This window comes from Trichomycterus rosablanca, chromosome 5 (genome assembly GCF_030014385.1).
Source record: "Trichomycterus rosablanca isolate fTriRos1 chromosome 5, fTriRos1.hap1, whole genome shotgun sequence".
Lineage (NCBI taxonomy): Eukaryota > Metazoa > Chordata > Actinopteri > Siluriformes > Trichomycteridae > Trichomycterus > Trichomycterus rosablanca.
The window spans coordinates 29,022,485-29,040,150 of NC_085992.1; the positions used below are offsets into that span (position 1 = coordinate 29,022,485).

Here is a 17,666-nt window from a genome sequence, read left to right on the forward strand (position 1 = left end):
AATAAATGAAGTGCCTAAGGTTAAGATTTTTAAGGGCAAGAGAATCAAAAGCTGATTTGCACCTCAGGTTAAATAGTCATAGATTTTGAAGAGGAACATTGTGACTCTCGTGTGACTCTGGTAAGGTCACAACAGCTCTACGCTTTAGACTGATACACTGAAGGATTTGTGTTTTTCTCCCTCCTCCCGAAACAGAATAGGCTGTATTTTTCATTCAAGTACTGCACAGATCCATGAGATTGCTGCTGCAGCCAGCCTCATCTCATGCATCTTTACTAAACATTCCATCTGGTTCTTCTAACCTTTCAACAGTTTGTGTTTAATGGTTTGACCACAGCAGGAATTAAAGTACCATTTTAGTCTAGCTGAACAGCCTCCCAGTTACAAGTGATGTAGTAGCACTACTGTAACTGTGGGTTCAGCTCTTAAGGCCTCTTCAAATTTAAGACCACAAACAAATAAACATTTGAAAACTAGGAAATTAATTTCACATCAAAACTTGCAAAAATGCAAAGCAACTGTCCGAGGAAAACTATCAAAGCTAAAGAAGTCTGTTCAGACCAAGGATGCTCCCACTCAAAGAGGACTTGAAGTGATCAGATCATGCATCCTGGCTAGCAAGTCAGAGAACCATCCTGATCGGAGTCTCTATTCTCCATCACCCACTGAGGTAACTCGTTTTGCTTCATCTTTTTTAAATCCTTCTTTCAACTGCTTGGTGAATATCACCTCTCCTGCCTGGCCTCTCTGCTCCCTTTTGTCTCCACACAAAGTGGAAGCGTTCTAAAGGAAGTACAGTGTCTCTGGCAGGGTGTGGATGGCATTGTGTTCAAGGCTGAATGTCCCAGGTTAAGTCAGTTGTCCACTTTGACTGGTCCACTTTCCAGCGGCTCGCTCGGCTCTGAATCCTCAGACGGAGTCCATGCGCACGGCTCTTCTCCTTGCACTATTTTCTCCCACTGGCTCAGATTCTCCCTGCAAACACCACAGCATGCACATGACCTCAAACATGCATGTATAGTACTATGAAAAAGTAACTGCCCTCATTAAGCTGAGTGTACATACAGATCCTTAGGCTGTACAGGAGTTTAAGAACAGTGTTAAGACTAACCTCACCTTAATAAGCAAAGAACTACAATGTTAAGACTACACATTTACATTACTTATATCATGATCTATGAAACTATCGCACATTAAAATCACAATTGGAAGCTGTTTTGCCTCAATATTTAGCCTGACGACTACTTGTGAATCTGTGCACGTGTGGATCTGTGTGTACTGTAATTATTTTTTAAAAATGATGTGGATATTTTGCATCATGTCTCAGTATAAATGTAAACAAAACAATAAAGACATTAGTGTAGTTATTATATGATAATTAATTAGCAATTGGAATTGTTTTCTACTAATTTTGTGTAAAATCTACATTCAGAAAGATGAACTAGTTCTGCTTAAAGTGTTTTTTTCTTAACCAGGTAAAGTTGCTTTTAATTAAATAAACACTGACTGAGCTAAGCTTGCTGGTTAACAGTTCCCAGCCGACTAATGATGATCGGTTATTGGTTAAAATGAATTAAAAAATTTACATCCCTGTACTAATCTAATTAGGTTAAATGCAAGCAATACGCTTCCTTTGTTATATTGTGTAAATGACAAAAAGCACACAGACTTTTTCATACAGATAAATTAAGTAGTGTTTCACACCATCGATTAAAAAGAGAGGTAGTAGTAAGGGAAGAGAGCTAAGATGGCTGGCGACTAAAAAACTGACCTGCAGGCTCTTAAAAGAGGAGTGGAGGGAGCGAACAGCTCAGATAACGTGGTGTAACAGGGAATGGCCACAGCATTGTAAAAGCCCATCTACAACAAATGATACACAGATCACAAAGAAGTGAGACTAAGAGACAGCAAATAAAACAATAAATGAAACAAAACTTGTATAATTAAATTATGTTACACAATTGCTGGTATGTGAAATTCATAACTTCATGAGCATGAATATAATCATCATAGCTTCATTTACGTTGATACATATACACAAGAATTTACCTAAACTGACCCCAACTCATTTTTATGAGCTACTAGTAAATGTAGGCCAGAGTTGACAATTTAGGTAGGATGATGCACACATTTGCTAGAGTAAGATGTAGTTCAATTGCTGAGTAATTATTGGAATAGAACTTACACCAATTGAGTCTGACTTAAAACAGTGATGTATAGTACAGTGATGAGACACAGGTAAGAGCTAAATTTAGCCAGAGGGATTTAAAAAATAAGGGAGTTATGTCATTTGTGTCAAGAGCCAAAATTCCTACTTGAATAAAAAGCAAAATATGGAATATATTGTTTGAAATTTGCTCGATTCAGCACGTCACAGGTGATTAATTGCCAAATGTGTGCTTGGGTGCATCACAGCAAATTACTGTGTAAAGGCTAAAAAAAAAAAAAACCAAAATAGTGTACAATACACTAAATTTAACCTGTGAATGTACAGTATGTGGTTTATATTTTATTAGGAATATTAGTGTAGCAAATAATTGTTTGTTACAGCTGTAGGATGATGCCTTTAAAAAGCCAAAGATTCAGCTGTTGAAACAGGTTCTGCTGTACCTGACCCTGTGGGACTTCATCCTTCTTATCCCTGTCCATCATTGGAATAGGCTGCATTCCTATCTTCTTCATCTCATCACCCTGACAAAGACAAAATGACAAGTAAGGATTTTTTTCAGTTTATTAATTCTTCAACTCTTATTTTATGTGTTCACCTGCTTTATCCCAACTGGGTAAAAATACAGATAAAGAATAGTAATAAAGCTCACCTCAGCCCAGAACTCAGCGTAGATGTCATTGGCTATAAGACGAGTGACAGGCCACAGTTTGGTAACAGAGCACAGATCACACGCAGTCATCATCAGACCAATCACACGGTCCCTGCAACCAAGTTACGAAATAAATGTGAAGTGACATTGGGTGTTAGAAAAGCAATATATAGACAATCATTACTATTACTTTGATATTAAATAAATATATTTAGTCCACTATACATTTTTAAAAGTGTGTAGAGGCATGACTTTGTCTTTCCAATACTTTTAAAATACATTATGATCAAAATATTTTTTATATCCCAATCTAGTTAAGTCCAATTCCTGATTGTGAATCTACTGACGCTTACACAACCCCTCAATCTGATTAAGAAAAGCTGGATCACCACACACCACCTCTAACAACTGTCTACTCTGTGGCCGCTTTTTATCACCTGCCAGTGTTGTGTTCTCACACAGAGCCGAACAGCATACTGACAGCCCTGCTAGGCTCCAAGTGACAGCACCCCAACCAACCCTTCAGGTTTGAGCATTGACGCTGCAACAGGCCTACAGACACAACTGAGCAAAGCAATTTAGCATGCCTTGACAAAAAAGCCTTGGTTGGCATATTTGCTAATAGATGATAGGTAGAACATTATTTGAGTTTACCATAGTTTATATTTTACTTGACATTTTTGTTCAAACACAAATACATTAACCCAGCACTTCATTTTAAAAATATAAATAACCACTTCTCCATTTTTTAAAGAATGCCCCTTTTAACAGGAAATTTAAGAAATCTAAAATGTCAAAATAAAAAAAGCAAAACTGATAGCATTACATTAGCTAATAAACATATCAGCTAAATGGGCTACCTTTTATTTTTAAAGCCCAGTAAATGATGTTGTCTGGCAACCACAATGTGTCTGAACAAGAACACTGAATGATTTACTAGCTTTATTAAACTTTTTGTGTAAGTTAAGTTCATTTAACTAGCTGGTAAAGCACCATATTTTAAAGCTACAAGGGGCAATTTAAAGCTCCAGTTCATCCTCTGTTTAGAAGCTGGAGTACTAAAAGAAAAACCCATGAGGGAACATGTCAAACTTCACACAGACAGTGGTAGGGAAAATAGCCAGGTCCTTGAGTCACTGATTCTGGACAGCACCAACACTACCAGCTGCATCACTATGCTAATCTAATGCTTTTATAAAAAAGCAAATACAAATGCATTGCATCAGATTATTTATTATTAAAATGGTGTAACAAACCTTTTGTGAACAAGATCAGTTAGTTTCTATTACATGTGCAGTAAAAACACTAAGAGAGTACAGTCAGTGTGGCTACTGACCTGTGGGCGTAGTTGTTTAGGTCCAGCCCACCAGTGCTCAGTAATTCAGCTAGCTGCTTGCGGTTGCCAAAGTAGAGAGCCAGGTCAGTGGCGATAATGGCCTTGCGGATGATCTCCAGTACCTGCTCGTACTCACTGGAAGTCAGGTTGGAGAAAATATTGTGCCGTTCCAGCTATGGGAAACAAAAAGATCAATAAAAAAGCAAAAGCTCCACTTAGGAGGCATCCGGCTTAGCTGGAGAGCGACAGCAAAGCCCAAAGTGTTCCCAAGGTTGAGTAGGTTAAATGAGGTACTGACATGCGAATATGTGGATGAGCAACTAAGAACTGGAAAAAAACTAACTACTTTTCAGGCTTTGGTCTTGGGTCACCGATGGCACTGGCAAATTTCAGTTCCTGTTTCACAGTGTCAGTCAGTGTTTTATGAATTTATTTGCTATAATGCACATAATAGCTTAAATACATTAATTTAAACCATTGCCTGATTTAGATACCATGGTAACCAGTGTGTTTGGACCAAATATAAACCACCCATGTCTTCAGTTAAAAGAGAAACCATCTACTAATGTGAGAAAGTTTTCTCCTCTCTGATCGCTTCACTTTTTCTCCAGCAGAACAAGGCTGGTAACAATTAAATATTAATCATAAACCATCATCAGTTTGGTTTATAAACTACACCTAGCAACAGCATTCGTCATTAAAAAGTAAAATCGTTCAAAGAGGAATTACTCTATCTGCTAAAGCTGATGAGTGTGAGAGATGTGATGAAGTTTCCAGATCGAGGTGAAGCTAGCCAGCAGAGAAGCTATAAGTAAAGAGAGTTTGTGAGATCTCTACCTGCAGGATCGAAACAGTCTGGGAGAAATGGTGCTGCTCCATAGTTGACGTAGAGTAAAGCGCCGCCAGCGGATGGTCAAACTTCTGCAGGTAGCTGTTGCTATAGCCCCGGTGGTCCAGGTCATGACACAAGCAGGCTATTAACAAGCCTTTTCTCTGTGAAGAAATGGAACAGCGTTTAAGAAGTTTTATAATGAGGTACAGGTTTTGCTAAATATGTTCACGTTACAAGATTGCAAAGAGTTTAGGTCTTTCACTATCTACAGTTTATAAAGATGTGTAATGACCAAGGGTGGAAACCGCTGCTAAATGTGCCTGACCATCGAGTCCTCAGGCTGTATTATACGAGAAAGCATCATGCTACCGTGATGGACATAGCCACATGGGATCAGTAGCACTTTGGATAATCATTGTCACTTAACACAGCCCCCCCGCCCCCGCTGTAAAGCGTATTATTCAAAGAGGAAGCCATATATTCATTTTGCAAAAAATGCCAGAAAGTTCTCCAGGCCCAAAGTCATCTGAGATGGCTGCAAGAAATCAGACGAGTCCATATTTCAGCTTATTTTGGGGGGAAATGGACATCGGGTTCTATGTGCCAATGATAAAAAAGATCATCGTTTTTCCCCAGGAAGTTCATGTCTATTTCAGTAGGACAATACCAGACCTCATTCTGCATGGGTTTCAACAGCATGGCTTTATAGAGTGTGTGTGATTAACTGGACTGCCAGCAGTCCAGATCTGTCAGTGGCAGTCACGAACTGTTGAGCAGCTAAAGTCTTGTATAGAGCAAGAATGGACAAAAATTCCACTTGCAACAATTACTATATTTAATTACAAAACAATTAAAAAGTATAATTAAAGGAAAAAGTGGTGTGACCCAGTGGCATAAATTTCTAAATGTGTTTATATTTAAAGAAAATTAAAGACAAGAGGACTGGGTCAAAACTAAACCACATTGACCCCAAGAAGCTAATTACTTTTCTTACCTTAGATTATTTTTATGTGTATATGTAAAATGAATATGTACATTGAAAGTAGATGAAACAAAGCCAAAAATGGTTGATAGTTTTGTTTTAATGTTTCTTTGTTCACTTTTCTTAGGGCTGCTTTTTTAATTTGCAGAGCACAACATTCCTTGAAAGCAAAGATTGCTCGTGACTCACATTTTTGTGCCAAATCTTTCTTAAAGAATTGTCAATCAGTTAAAAAAAAATTCCTCAATGCAAGATTGCATTAGATCTTTCACCATCTAATGTACATAATATTGTAAAAAGATTCAGAGGTACTGAACAAATCTTAGTCAAATTTTAGTGTAGGGCAAAGTTAGAAATGAATGTGTTACATGTGTCTGACCTTTGAGCCCTTTACAGGACATTGCATTAAAAACCAGAATGCTATTAGGATAAACATAGCCACACGGTCTCTGTAGTACCAGCAGACCATAGCCTAGTGGTTAAGGTACTGGACTAGTAATCAGAAGGTTGCTGGTTCAAGCTCCACCAGGTTGCTGCTGTTGGGCCCTTGAGCATCGCCCTTATCCCTCAATTGCTGTAATGTAAGTCGCTTTGGATAAAGGCATCTCTCAAAATGCCGAAAATGTAAATGTATTTTGAAAAGCCAGTCACATAACACATAAGCCACTGCATCAAAAATGCAACCTGGAACTCTAGTATACAAATAAAAAAGTCCCACATCAGTTCTATGCAGAAACCGAACTGAGTTCTCTGGCACTAAGATCATCTCAGGTGGCCTGAAGGACGGTGGAATAGTGTGCTGTGGATATATCCATGTTTCAACTTGTTTTCTGGAAAAATTGAGTGAAGGTACCACTGATGCAGAGGTGTATATTGAATTTTTAGTGTTATTACACGGTCTAGGTCAGAACTCAAAACATCCGTGTCCTCCTGGTTTTCCAATTTACACCAACAACCAGAGCTGTAATATCAAGCTTTGTTTATTTTCTCTTTAGTAGTGCAACAGGTTAGATTCCTTAACAATAGGGAATAAATTAACAAACAAAAAAAGCAAAATTTAAACAGACAGGAAACTAACATCTACTAAACAAAAGAAAAGCAATAACAATTAACCTAAATATCTACTAAAGTAAACCAGGGGAACAAAAGGCAAACAAAAATGACCCTCTCCTCAGTAACAATTTTCTAAGTTAGTTCTACCTACACAATCTAAGTTATCATTATGGCAATCTCAACAACAAAACACCAATAATCTGTACACTAACAGTACAACTCTTGCACAAACAAAGTTTCAAACAATTTTGTTTGTGTAAAGATTCAGAGGTCAGGGGGCCGGAAACAATAGACAACCGTGTTAAGAGCAAAACCACTGCTTCCCTTTCTTTCAAACCTGTAATTTATATAGGCAACAAGCTAGCAAAACAGGATATGACACTACCACAAAAAACAAAGTTTGCCATTATATTGTTTTGATAGAACATCAGCTGCAATTTTTAGTGCTGGACATCAAAATTAAAAGCTTGAATCATTAAAAACCCTCCAATCAGTCTTTGGTTACAGCCAAACTGCTAGACTCATATATACCTAAAATGCAACAAAACAAATAAGAGGGCTAATGATTCTGTGTTACCATACACAACTTGATGTTTGTTATATCTCATAGAGAACAAACAAACAAGATGCTTTACATCTCAAAAGTCATCTTGTAATAGCACAGCTCCAGATGCAGTCATCAACCTCCAGCTTAAAAGCTTTGGAACAGTCAGAAGCCACTAAAACAGAAGTGCTACATAAAAGAGCTTTAACAGAGTTAAAATCATGATCACAGTCTTCAGTCCACATCATGGTCCTGTTCTTTTTGAGTGTATTTGTTTGTTTATTAGGATTTTAAGGTCATGTTTTACACTTTGGTTACATTCATGACAGGAACGGTAGTTACTCATTACACAAGATTCATCAGTTCACACGGTTATATTGAACACAGTCATGGACAATTAAGTATCTCCAATTCACCTTACTTGCATGTCTTTGAACTGTGGGAGGAAACCGGAGCTCCCGGAGGAAACTCATGCAAACACGGGGAGAACATGCAAACTCAACACAGAAAGGACCCAGGACCTTCTTGCAGTGAGGCAACAGTGCTACCCACTTAGCCACCGTGCTGCCCTGTGAGCATACTTGTAAAGCGTGCAAATATGAGGGTCTTTTTACAAAACACACAATAGCAGTCAACAATTAATTAAAAAAAAAAGATCACGTTTTGTAGTAAGCACAGGAAAATCCATTATAGCCTGAATCTTAGCCTCAAGAGGGCGCACTCCCCTTGGCCAACTAGTTTTCCTAAATAGGATGGTTAGTCTTTGCCAAACTCACACAAAGCAAGTACAAGTGTAAGTGAGGCTTTCCTAAAACAGTCGAAGACATTTCTGAGTGTTTTCATATGTTTCTCCCAGGTCTGTGAATAGACTACCACATCCAAGTACGCTTCACAATTGCTGACATTAGCTAAGACTTTCCACATAAGTTTTAAAAAGGTGACAGCCGAATGCCTGTAAAAAGTACTGTAAAAAGGAATGTGGAGTAACAAATTTCAGCAGTAGGGGTTGAAAGAACTTGAGAATATTCCTTTAATAAATCTAGTTTGGTTATGATACGATCTATGCCACAAACAGGAGTTTGTTTGTTTGTTTATTAGGATTTTAACGTCATGTTTTACACTTTGCTTACATTCATGACAGAAACAGTAGTTACTCATTACACACGATTCATCAGTTCACAAGTCCAATATCAAACACAGTTATGGGCAATTTAGTACCTCCAATTCACCTCACTTGCATGTATTTGGACTGTGGGAGGAAACCGGAGCTCCTGGAGGAAACCCACACAGACACGAGGAGAACATGCAAACTCCACACAGAAAGAACCCACCCGCCCCACCCGGGGGGGATCGAACCCAGGACCTTCTTTCTATCAAAAGTGCTACTCACAAACAGAAGTAAAAGCAGAGTGTACATCAGTATGAGATAGAAGTATTGGAGAAGTTACTCTTACCTCCACCAACCCCCATCCCACCAGGAGGCAATCTCTGGTTCCACTAATGCTGGTAAAGAAATCCCTTTATCAACCAGCTTCTAATACACCACTTTGCTTATCACACTCTTACGAGCCGAACGTAACATATAAACATTATAAAATCCAAGTGAAGCAAATCATCCTCACAACACTGACTAAAATCTCTTTTTTAGATTCGAAAACCATTACTGCACAAACACTACTACAGCATACCACCACACCCAAAAACAGCAACTAGAAGGTGGAGAAATTGCAGCAGCTACAATTCTCTGACGAGCCCCCAATTTACATTACAACTCGGTCTAGGTCAGGCCGCAACATAAAACTTAAAACGTAATAAAACAGGTTACATTCCCTAACAAGAAGAATTTAATGAAAAAACTAGGAAAAGAAAGGAGAAAATAAACTAAGCTAAGCTTAAACGGGTAGGAAACTAACGTTTACCAAACAAAAGTAAACCAAATACAATTACTAACTTAATTACCTCTTACAGCAAACCAGAAGAAAACTAAAAACTTGCTAGACTGGTCTGCCTGCAGTCAACTATTGAAAATGTATAGTGCAAAATAAAAAGAATCAGACAACACAGCTACAGACTGTTAAATAGCTTAAGACTGTATCAAGCAAGAATAAACAAACATTTTAATTGCAACAGTCCTCAGTTCCCAAACAATTATTAAGTGTAACTAACAGGGATGGTGATGTTATACAGTAGTAAATGTGCCTGTGATAAACAGACCTAAAATTTTTAATTAGCTGATTTTCATTCAATACAATTACGTTTGTCAGTAAAAACATTCAAAATCCTTTCTTAGTACTTTTGTCAGTGAAATAAAGGTTTACACAATAACACATTATAGATTTTTGCTTTTATTACATTTCACACAATGTCCCAACTTTTCTGAAAATGGGGTTTCTAAGAACAATAGTAATATCTCTAAACACTGACCTCCAGTTCAGTAAAGATTCCAGAGGTTTTCTGCAGAATGACGTACATGCAGTGCACCACCGTGACCGCATGCTTCCAGTTGTGGTACGGAACCCGTCTGTAATTCTTCCGCACAGACATGGTGAAGCGGCACAGCTTCTCTAGCTCAAAACTTTGCAAACAAGCACAAACCAAACAAACCAGTTAAGACTCATAAACGAGTAATAATCTTATGCGAGCCACAATTTACCAGTCCAATTTCCACATTTTTTATTCATTCATCCAGACATAAACAAAATTCTTAAACTCTATTCTTATATAATGCATGTAGGGTTTTTTTTCTAAGTTTCTCATGCATCATTTACACTTTGCTTTGACCCAGCACAGAGGTCTCTGGAGGTTAGAGGTGTGACGTTTGATTCTCACCTGTTTTTCCCACATGAATTGTGAATCATGTACACAAATACAGCAGGCCAGAGTTCTTCATATGGACTGATGTCAAAATGGAACCTGTGAAGACAGACTGAATGTACTTTAAACAGAAATTAGCATTTGCATACAGAATTACAGCAGTTATTTATAGTGTAAAACCTGCCACCTGGCACATCTGGGGCACAAACCTGTTCTGCACTATACTGTCTCTTCAGGGGTATGTAAAGTGATTCAAAAATTAAGTATAATGTTTATTTATTTATTTATTAGGATTTAATGTCATGTTTTACACACTTTGGTTACATTCATGACAGGACAGGTAGTTACTAGTTACACAAGATTCATCAGTTCACACGTTTAATGTGCAACACAGTCATGGACAATTTTGTGTCTCTAATTTACCTCACTTGCATGTCTTTGGACTGTCAGAGAAAACACACGCAGACACAGTGAGAACATGCAAAGGACCCGGACTGCTCCACCTGGAAATGGAACCTAGGACCTTCTTGCTGTGAGGTGACAGTGCTACCCACTGAGCCCAATGAAGTATAATGCAAACTGTAGTTAACTGCTAGCACAGTGCAGATTTAGCTTTCAAAGGACTAACCTTCGATGTAATCCATTGCTTTTTATGATGTGATAGACAACATGGACAGAGTCATGAATTAAAAATGAAAAAATCATGCATAGATACACACGGATTTCAGAAATGTGCAAAATCTAAAAAAAACTTGTGGAAACATCTAGAAAACGAATCATATTAAACATTTTACACAACATTTACACATTTACATGACACACAGCAACACCTCTTTGCACTGCTGTGCCCCTGTGGACTGCTTTACTACCTTCTGTATCATGCACCATTAATTTTTATTAATTTTTTTAAAACCAGCACCATATTATTGCCAGAAAAAATACAACATAGCAGCTAGTGAATTGAGAAATGGGGATACTGAGTTTGCATCATAGACAGATCCCAAGTTTCCTAATGCTGAAATCACTTGTTATGGCTCTGTAGCTCTTGAGGAGCTCTTGAGGATCTTCCTGAATCTCCAGATGACGATCATTGCCACAGCTTTATTGTTTTAAATTAAATGCATTTTGTACTAAACTGCATGAATTTACAGTCAATTCTGTCACTCAATACTGTTAATATTGTTTATTGTATTTAAAGCTGACTGTTTAGTGAAAATGCCATTTTGCCACCAGTCATGTGAATGAAAAGAGATATGCTTATAATGAGAAAACAACCTAACTTTGGTTGTATTTTAGGGCTGAATTCAGAGTTAACTTGTATCCGTAAAGTAAAGTTCAGACCAAAATTGTGCACATTTTTTGACATTTAATGCAGAAATGCACGTCTACCATTTTTAGAGTCTGTTTGTTTGTTTATTAGGATTTTAACGTCATGTTTTACACTTTGGTTACATTCATGACAGGAACGGTAGTTACTCATTACAGAAGATTCATCAGTTCACACGAGGTTATATCGAACACAGTCATGGATAATTATGTATCTCCAATTCACCTCACTCATCGTCTTTGGACTGTGGTTGGAAACCGAAGCACCAGGAGTAAACCCACGCAGTCACGGGGAGAACATGTAAACTTCACACAGAAAGGACCCGGACCGCCCCACCTGGGGATCGAACCCAGGATCTTCTTGCTGTGAGGCGACAGTGCTACCCCCTTAGCCACCATGCCACCCTGATTTAGAGTCTGAACATTATATACCTTAGTTTGTGCACATTCACTGATTTTACACACTTGTTAGCAATGAGTCTGGGTGAAACACCTAAACCCAATTTGAAGGGTGTCCACATACTTTTGGCCATTAAGTGTATATTAATATATGACTATGTTTAGGCAGAAAAAGTGTCTTTGTTGAAGTGGCACAGGTCTACAGACACACTCACAGCTCGATCTCCTTGTAGATGGGAGACGGAAGGGAGAGTTGAGATAGGGTTTTCAACTCCTCTGATGTACAGATGCTGTGGTATGAAAGCTTCTCCATTGTCACTCTGTAGATGCACTCCGAATGTCTAATCCGGTGATACATCTACACACATACACACATAGACAGACAAAAACACAATAAAATATTTAAATTGTGCCTTCACAAAGTTTACTCTCATCAGAAATTACTGCACAGACTAAACACAATATTTCTTTCTTTTCTTAAAGGAAACAGCTGTGGATATTGTGAGCTTTCCCCCCCTTTGCAACGGCTTAGACACAAAAACATCACAAACTAACCCAAACAAAACCCCCACCCATCACTAAAGCAACTCTGAAGCCAAATTTCCAAAACTAAATCATATTTGCCAAACCTACGGCATGGCACAACTGTTACTTTGTACATGAATCCAAACCGCTTTTTTGGCAAAGCTCTAAACACAAAATTCTTTATACAACTGTGCTGCTCTGATCATATGACGTGATTTCTGCAGAAAGTCTATTTGTCCTCTGATTGTGTATCTAAAAACTAGGATGTATTTAGTGGCTTTCAGGGTTTGTAAATACTGTGTGATTGATTCACAGAGGAATTTACGTAAGCTGGTCAATAGTTATGGTAAATCTGTAAAATAAGAAAACACACAGTCATTTAGGAGAAAAACTGAATAGGTGATTATTTCTACCAAAACTCCCAGCAAATTATAATAAATGCCCAAGTGATGAATAGTCAGTGCAGAGAAATCTGAACCAGCACATACATATATTATGTCTGAATCTCATTGCTAGATGGCTGTGTTTTTGCTCTCAGAATATTACCATTAATATTCTGAGCTCATTAATTTTAAATCGGCGTCATGAAACACACCTGCAAGCACTTAGCTCTGGAGAGTGTCTCAGACCACTGTGAGAGGTTTTGTTAAATGCACTGGTGTGCCACTCACATTTGCACAGTGTAAGGCCAGAGCGCAGAAGACAGCGAACATCTTAAAGTTGTTCTCGTCCGTTTTAGTGAAGGCACTTCCATTCAGCTTGTTCACCATCTGTACGACACCTATAACCGTCCCTCGACTGACGATAGGCATGCACAGAATGTTCCGTGTCGTGTAGCCAGTGTAAAGGTCCACTTCTCTGTGAAAAGCAAAACAAGGAGCAGCTTTAATCAAATATGTTAATGATATGCGTTTTACCCGGCTGCAGTGGATTTCAGGGAAGCTTTGTATGCAGTGCTTTTATTACACCTGGCTGTTTTAAATATTGAACCACAAAGCTAGACAGTGCCATTCAGCTAGACGGGCTAGCATCGTATCGCGCCGATAGAAATGCAGCTCAGTCCGGTAAAACACGAGGAGGAGGCGTTTGTGTTTACATTAACACCGAATGGTGCAAGGACTCTGTGCTTGTTGTGGCGTACTGTTCTCCGATGGTGGAATTTGCTGTTGTTAGATGCAGACCTTTTTATTTACCACGGGAATTCACCAGCGTGCTTATTGTCGCGGTGTATCTCCCACCCAGCGCGAACGCGAAGGAAGCATTAAGCGAACTCTACAGAGCCATCAGCGAACTACAGACCATTCATCCAGACGGACTGTTTATTATCGCTGGGGATTTTAATCATGCAAATCTCAAGTCTGTTCTCCCTAAATTCCATCAGAATGTGGACTTTGCTACGAGAGGAGCGAACACGCTGGATAATGTTTACACGAACATTGCCGGTGCGTACCGGGCGGAGCCCCGCCCCCACCTCGGATACTCAGACCACATCTCTGTAATGCTAATTCCAGCATACAGAGCACTCATCAGGCGCTCCAGACCTGTACAGAAACAGGTGAAAACCTGGCCAGAAGGATCCATCTCTGCTCTTCAGGACTGTTTTGAGTGCACTGACTGGGACATGTTTAGGGAGGCTGCAACATACGGCGATTACACTGATCTAGAGGAGTACACGACTTCAGTGACCTGCTACATCAGCAAGTGCATTGAGGACGTCACTACCACTAGAACCATCACTTCCAGACCCAACCAGAAGCCGTGGATGACTCCAGAGGTGCGTGCACTGCTGAGGGCCCGAGACTCCGCTTTTAAAGCAGGTGACCAGCCGGCTCTGAGAACAGCGAGAGCCAGACTGTCCCGGGCGATCCGAGAAGCAAAGCGCGCACACGGCCAGAACATCCACAGCCACTTCCAGAACAGCGGTGACACACGGCGCTTGTGGCAGGGCATCCAGGCCATCACCAACTACAGGACGACCCCACCCGTCTGTGACAGTGATGCCTCCCTTCCAGATGCGCTGAATGACTTCTACGCTCGGTTCGAGGCGCAGAACAACATGTTGGCGAGGAAGATGATCCCACCTTGTGACGACCAGGTGCTTCGTCTCACCACAGCGGACGTGAGGAGAACTCTGCACAGAGTCAACCCACGGAAGGCTTCTGGACCAGACAACATTCCTGGCCGAGTGCTCAAGGGATGTGCAGACCAGCTGGCAGATGTATTCACTGACATCTTCAACATCTCCCTGAGCAGCGCCATCGTTCCAACGTGCCTCAAGACGACCACCATCGTACCCGTGCCAAAGAAGTCATCTGTGTCATGCTTCAACGACTATCGTCCCGTAGCACTCACGCCTATCATCACGAAGTGCTTCGAGAAACTAGTCATGAGGCATATTAAGACACTACTGCCTCCCACCATGGACCCACTGCAGTTTGCGTACCGTCCTAACCGCTCAACGGACGACGCCATATCCACCACACTTCACCTGGCTTCTACACACCTGGACAGAAAGAACACTTACGTCAGGATGCTGTTCATAGACTTTAGCTCAGCATTCAACACCATCATTCCTCAGCATCTAATTGGAAAGCTGAGCACGCTGGGCCTGAACACCTCTCTCTGCAACTGGATCCTGGACTTCTTGACTGAGAGACCTCAGTCCGTCCGGATCGGTAAGAACACCTCCAGCACCACCACACTGAGCACCGGCGCTCCCCAAGGCTGTGTGCTCAGTCCACTGCTGTTTACTCTGCTTACGCACGACTGTACAGCAATGCACAGCTCGAATTCCATCATTAAGTTTGCAGACGACACAACTGTGGTGGGACTCATCAGCAACAACGATGAGTCAGCGTACAGAGAGGAGGTACAACATCTAACGGACTGGTGCCAAGTCAACAACCTGTCTCTGAATGTGGATAAAACCAAAGAGATGGTCATTGACTTTAGAAAGACACTAAGGGACCACTCCCCACTGCACATCGACGGCTCATCTGTTGAGATCGTCAAGAGCACCAAATTTCTCGGTGTTCATCTGGAGGAGAATCTCACCTGGACCCTTAACACCAGTTCCATCACCAAGAAAGCCCAGCAGCGTCTCTACTTTTTGAGAAGACTGAGGAAAGCTCATCTGCCACCCCCCATTCTCACCACGTTCTACAGAGGAACAATCGAGAGCATCCTGAGCGGCTGCATCACTGTCTGGTTCGGAAATTGTACTGCGTCGGACCGCAAGACTCTCCAGCGAGTAGTGAGGACAGCTGAAAAGATCATCGGGGTCGCTCTTCCATCTCTCACGGACATTTTTAACACCCGCTGCATCCGCAAAGCTCTCAGCATTGTGGACGATCCAACCCATCCATCACATGGACTTTTTACTCTGCTCCCGTCTGGGAGACGATACCGCAGCATCCGGACTAACACAACCAGACTGTGTAACAGTTTTATCCCTCAAGCAATCAGACTTCTAAACTCAGGACTGTAACAATTTCCTCCGGAAATTTTCTGCTGCCACACACTGATCTGTATTGACTGTTACTTGCATTTTTGACTATGTTACTTGCATTTTTGACTGTTACTTGCATTTTTGCACACCTCCTGGAAATGCACAATAATTTCTGCACCTTACTTGTATTTTGCACCATATTTACTTTTTAGGCACCTTATCTGCATTGCCAATTTTACGCTGCTAATGTACAACATGTCACTACCTCATGAACCATTGTACCATCTATTCACCATCATGTACTAACACTTGTCTTTAGTCCTGTCTTCTAAGTACTTGTTTAGATTAGGGATAATTAGGAATATCTTTTGTAGTTATTTATTATAGGATTTTTTGTATTATTGTTGTATTTGCACTGTTTTGTATTGTCTTGCACTTTTTGTACCGTGTTACACCGTGATCCTAGAGGAACGCTGTTTCGTTTCAATATGTACTTGTATGTAGCTGAAATGACAATAAAACCTCTCTGACTCTGACTCTGACTCTGACTCTGACAAGAACAACAAAAAAGACATAGAGAATAAAGCAACTGAGACGAAGTGGTAGCAGTCCCCTAAAGGCTCATGTTATGACTAGTTCACACTACACGATTTTTGGTCGACTGGTCGCCGCTAGATATGGCAGCTCGGAAGCAACTCGGCATTCGCTCACGGCTCCGAAATCGGCTCTTGATCGCTGTGTGTGAAATGTTTAACGACTTGATCCGAGTGGCTTGACTCAGCAAAAAATCTAGCATGTGAAATATCTGGACCTGTCACCGACTCAAAATCGTGTAGTGTGAAAGGTGTTGCGAGCAGGTTGCGAGTGCTATGTTGAACTACAGCCAATAAGAACACAGGATACAAGGTGAGGGGAAACCCGGGGAAAGTCGTGTAGTGTGAACTTGGCATTAGGCATGTGCTGTTCGTCGTTGATCAACCTGTCGTTATTTCCATAAGTATAAAGCAGCCATCAGAAGGTCTGACTCAACAAATAAAATTGTGTTTTACCTGTTGAACCGTGGGTCTGCATAGGCATCCGGAATATTTAAAACCTCTCCTGTTCGCGCCACCTGACCTGCTATTCCTTTCTCTATAGAAAACCTGAGGAGAAACACAGGAATTAATTTGACACACTTTTTAATGTAAGCCAAACTGCTTTTAAACATTATACATTTTGCTTTTACTATACATTTTACCCAGGCATACACTACATGTGGACACCCACCTAATGTCATGGCAACAGTTTGAGAAATCCCCTTTCCTGGCAAGGCTCAAACACATGCCTTTTGAGTTTGGTGTGGAGGAACCCCAGAGGCCTGCACAGAGCCTTGACCTCAAGCCATGACTTTGGAATTAATTAGAGAATCTATTGCAAGACAGACCTTCTTACTAAACAGCACCTGAATAGGAACAAATTCACACAGACACATTCTGTCTGCAGTGGAGACTGTTACAGCCACAACCTCATATAAATACCTATGATTTTAGAATTGGATATCTAACAAAGCCATGGTCCGAGGTCCACAGACTTTTTGTCATGTAGTGTA

The 17,666-nt window shown here is 40.4% G+C and overlaps 1 protein-coding gene across 1 annotated transcript in view; it reads right to left on the reverse strand.

Moving 5' to 3' along the window:
* Positions 1-526: 526 nt before the first annotated feature.
* The window catches only part of pde10a (phosphodiesterase 10A), a 160,012-nt gene continuing 142,872 nt past the window's right edge, over positions 527-17,666 (reverse strand). The window contains exons 12-22 of the mRNA XM_062995032.1: positions 17,128-17,220; positions 13,302-13,488; positions 12,321-12,463; positions 10,396-10,479; positions 9,991-10,141; positions 4,993-5,148; positions 4,156-4,328; positions 2,820-2,931; positions 2,611-2,691; positions 1,772-1,860; positions 527-975 (exon numbers count right to left, since the gene is read on the reverse strand). Of these exons, the coding sequence (XP_062851102.1) occupies positions 855-975; positions 1,772-1,860; positions 2,611-2,691; positions 2,820-2,931; positions 4,156-4,328; positions 4,993-5,148; positions 9,991-10,141; positions 10,396-10,479; positions 12,321-12,463; positions 13,302-13,488; positions 17,128-17,220 (1,390 nt within the window). The 3' untranslated portion in view covers positions 527-854. The remainder of the gene's footprint in view (positions 976-1,771; positions 1,861-2,610; positions 2,692-2,819; positions 2,932-4,155; positions 4,329-4,992; positions 5,149-9,990; positions 10,142-10,395; positions 10,480-12,320; positions 12,464-13,301; positions 13,489-17,127; positions 17,221-17,666) is intronic.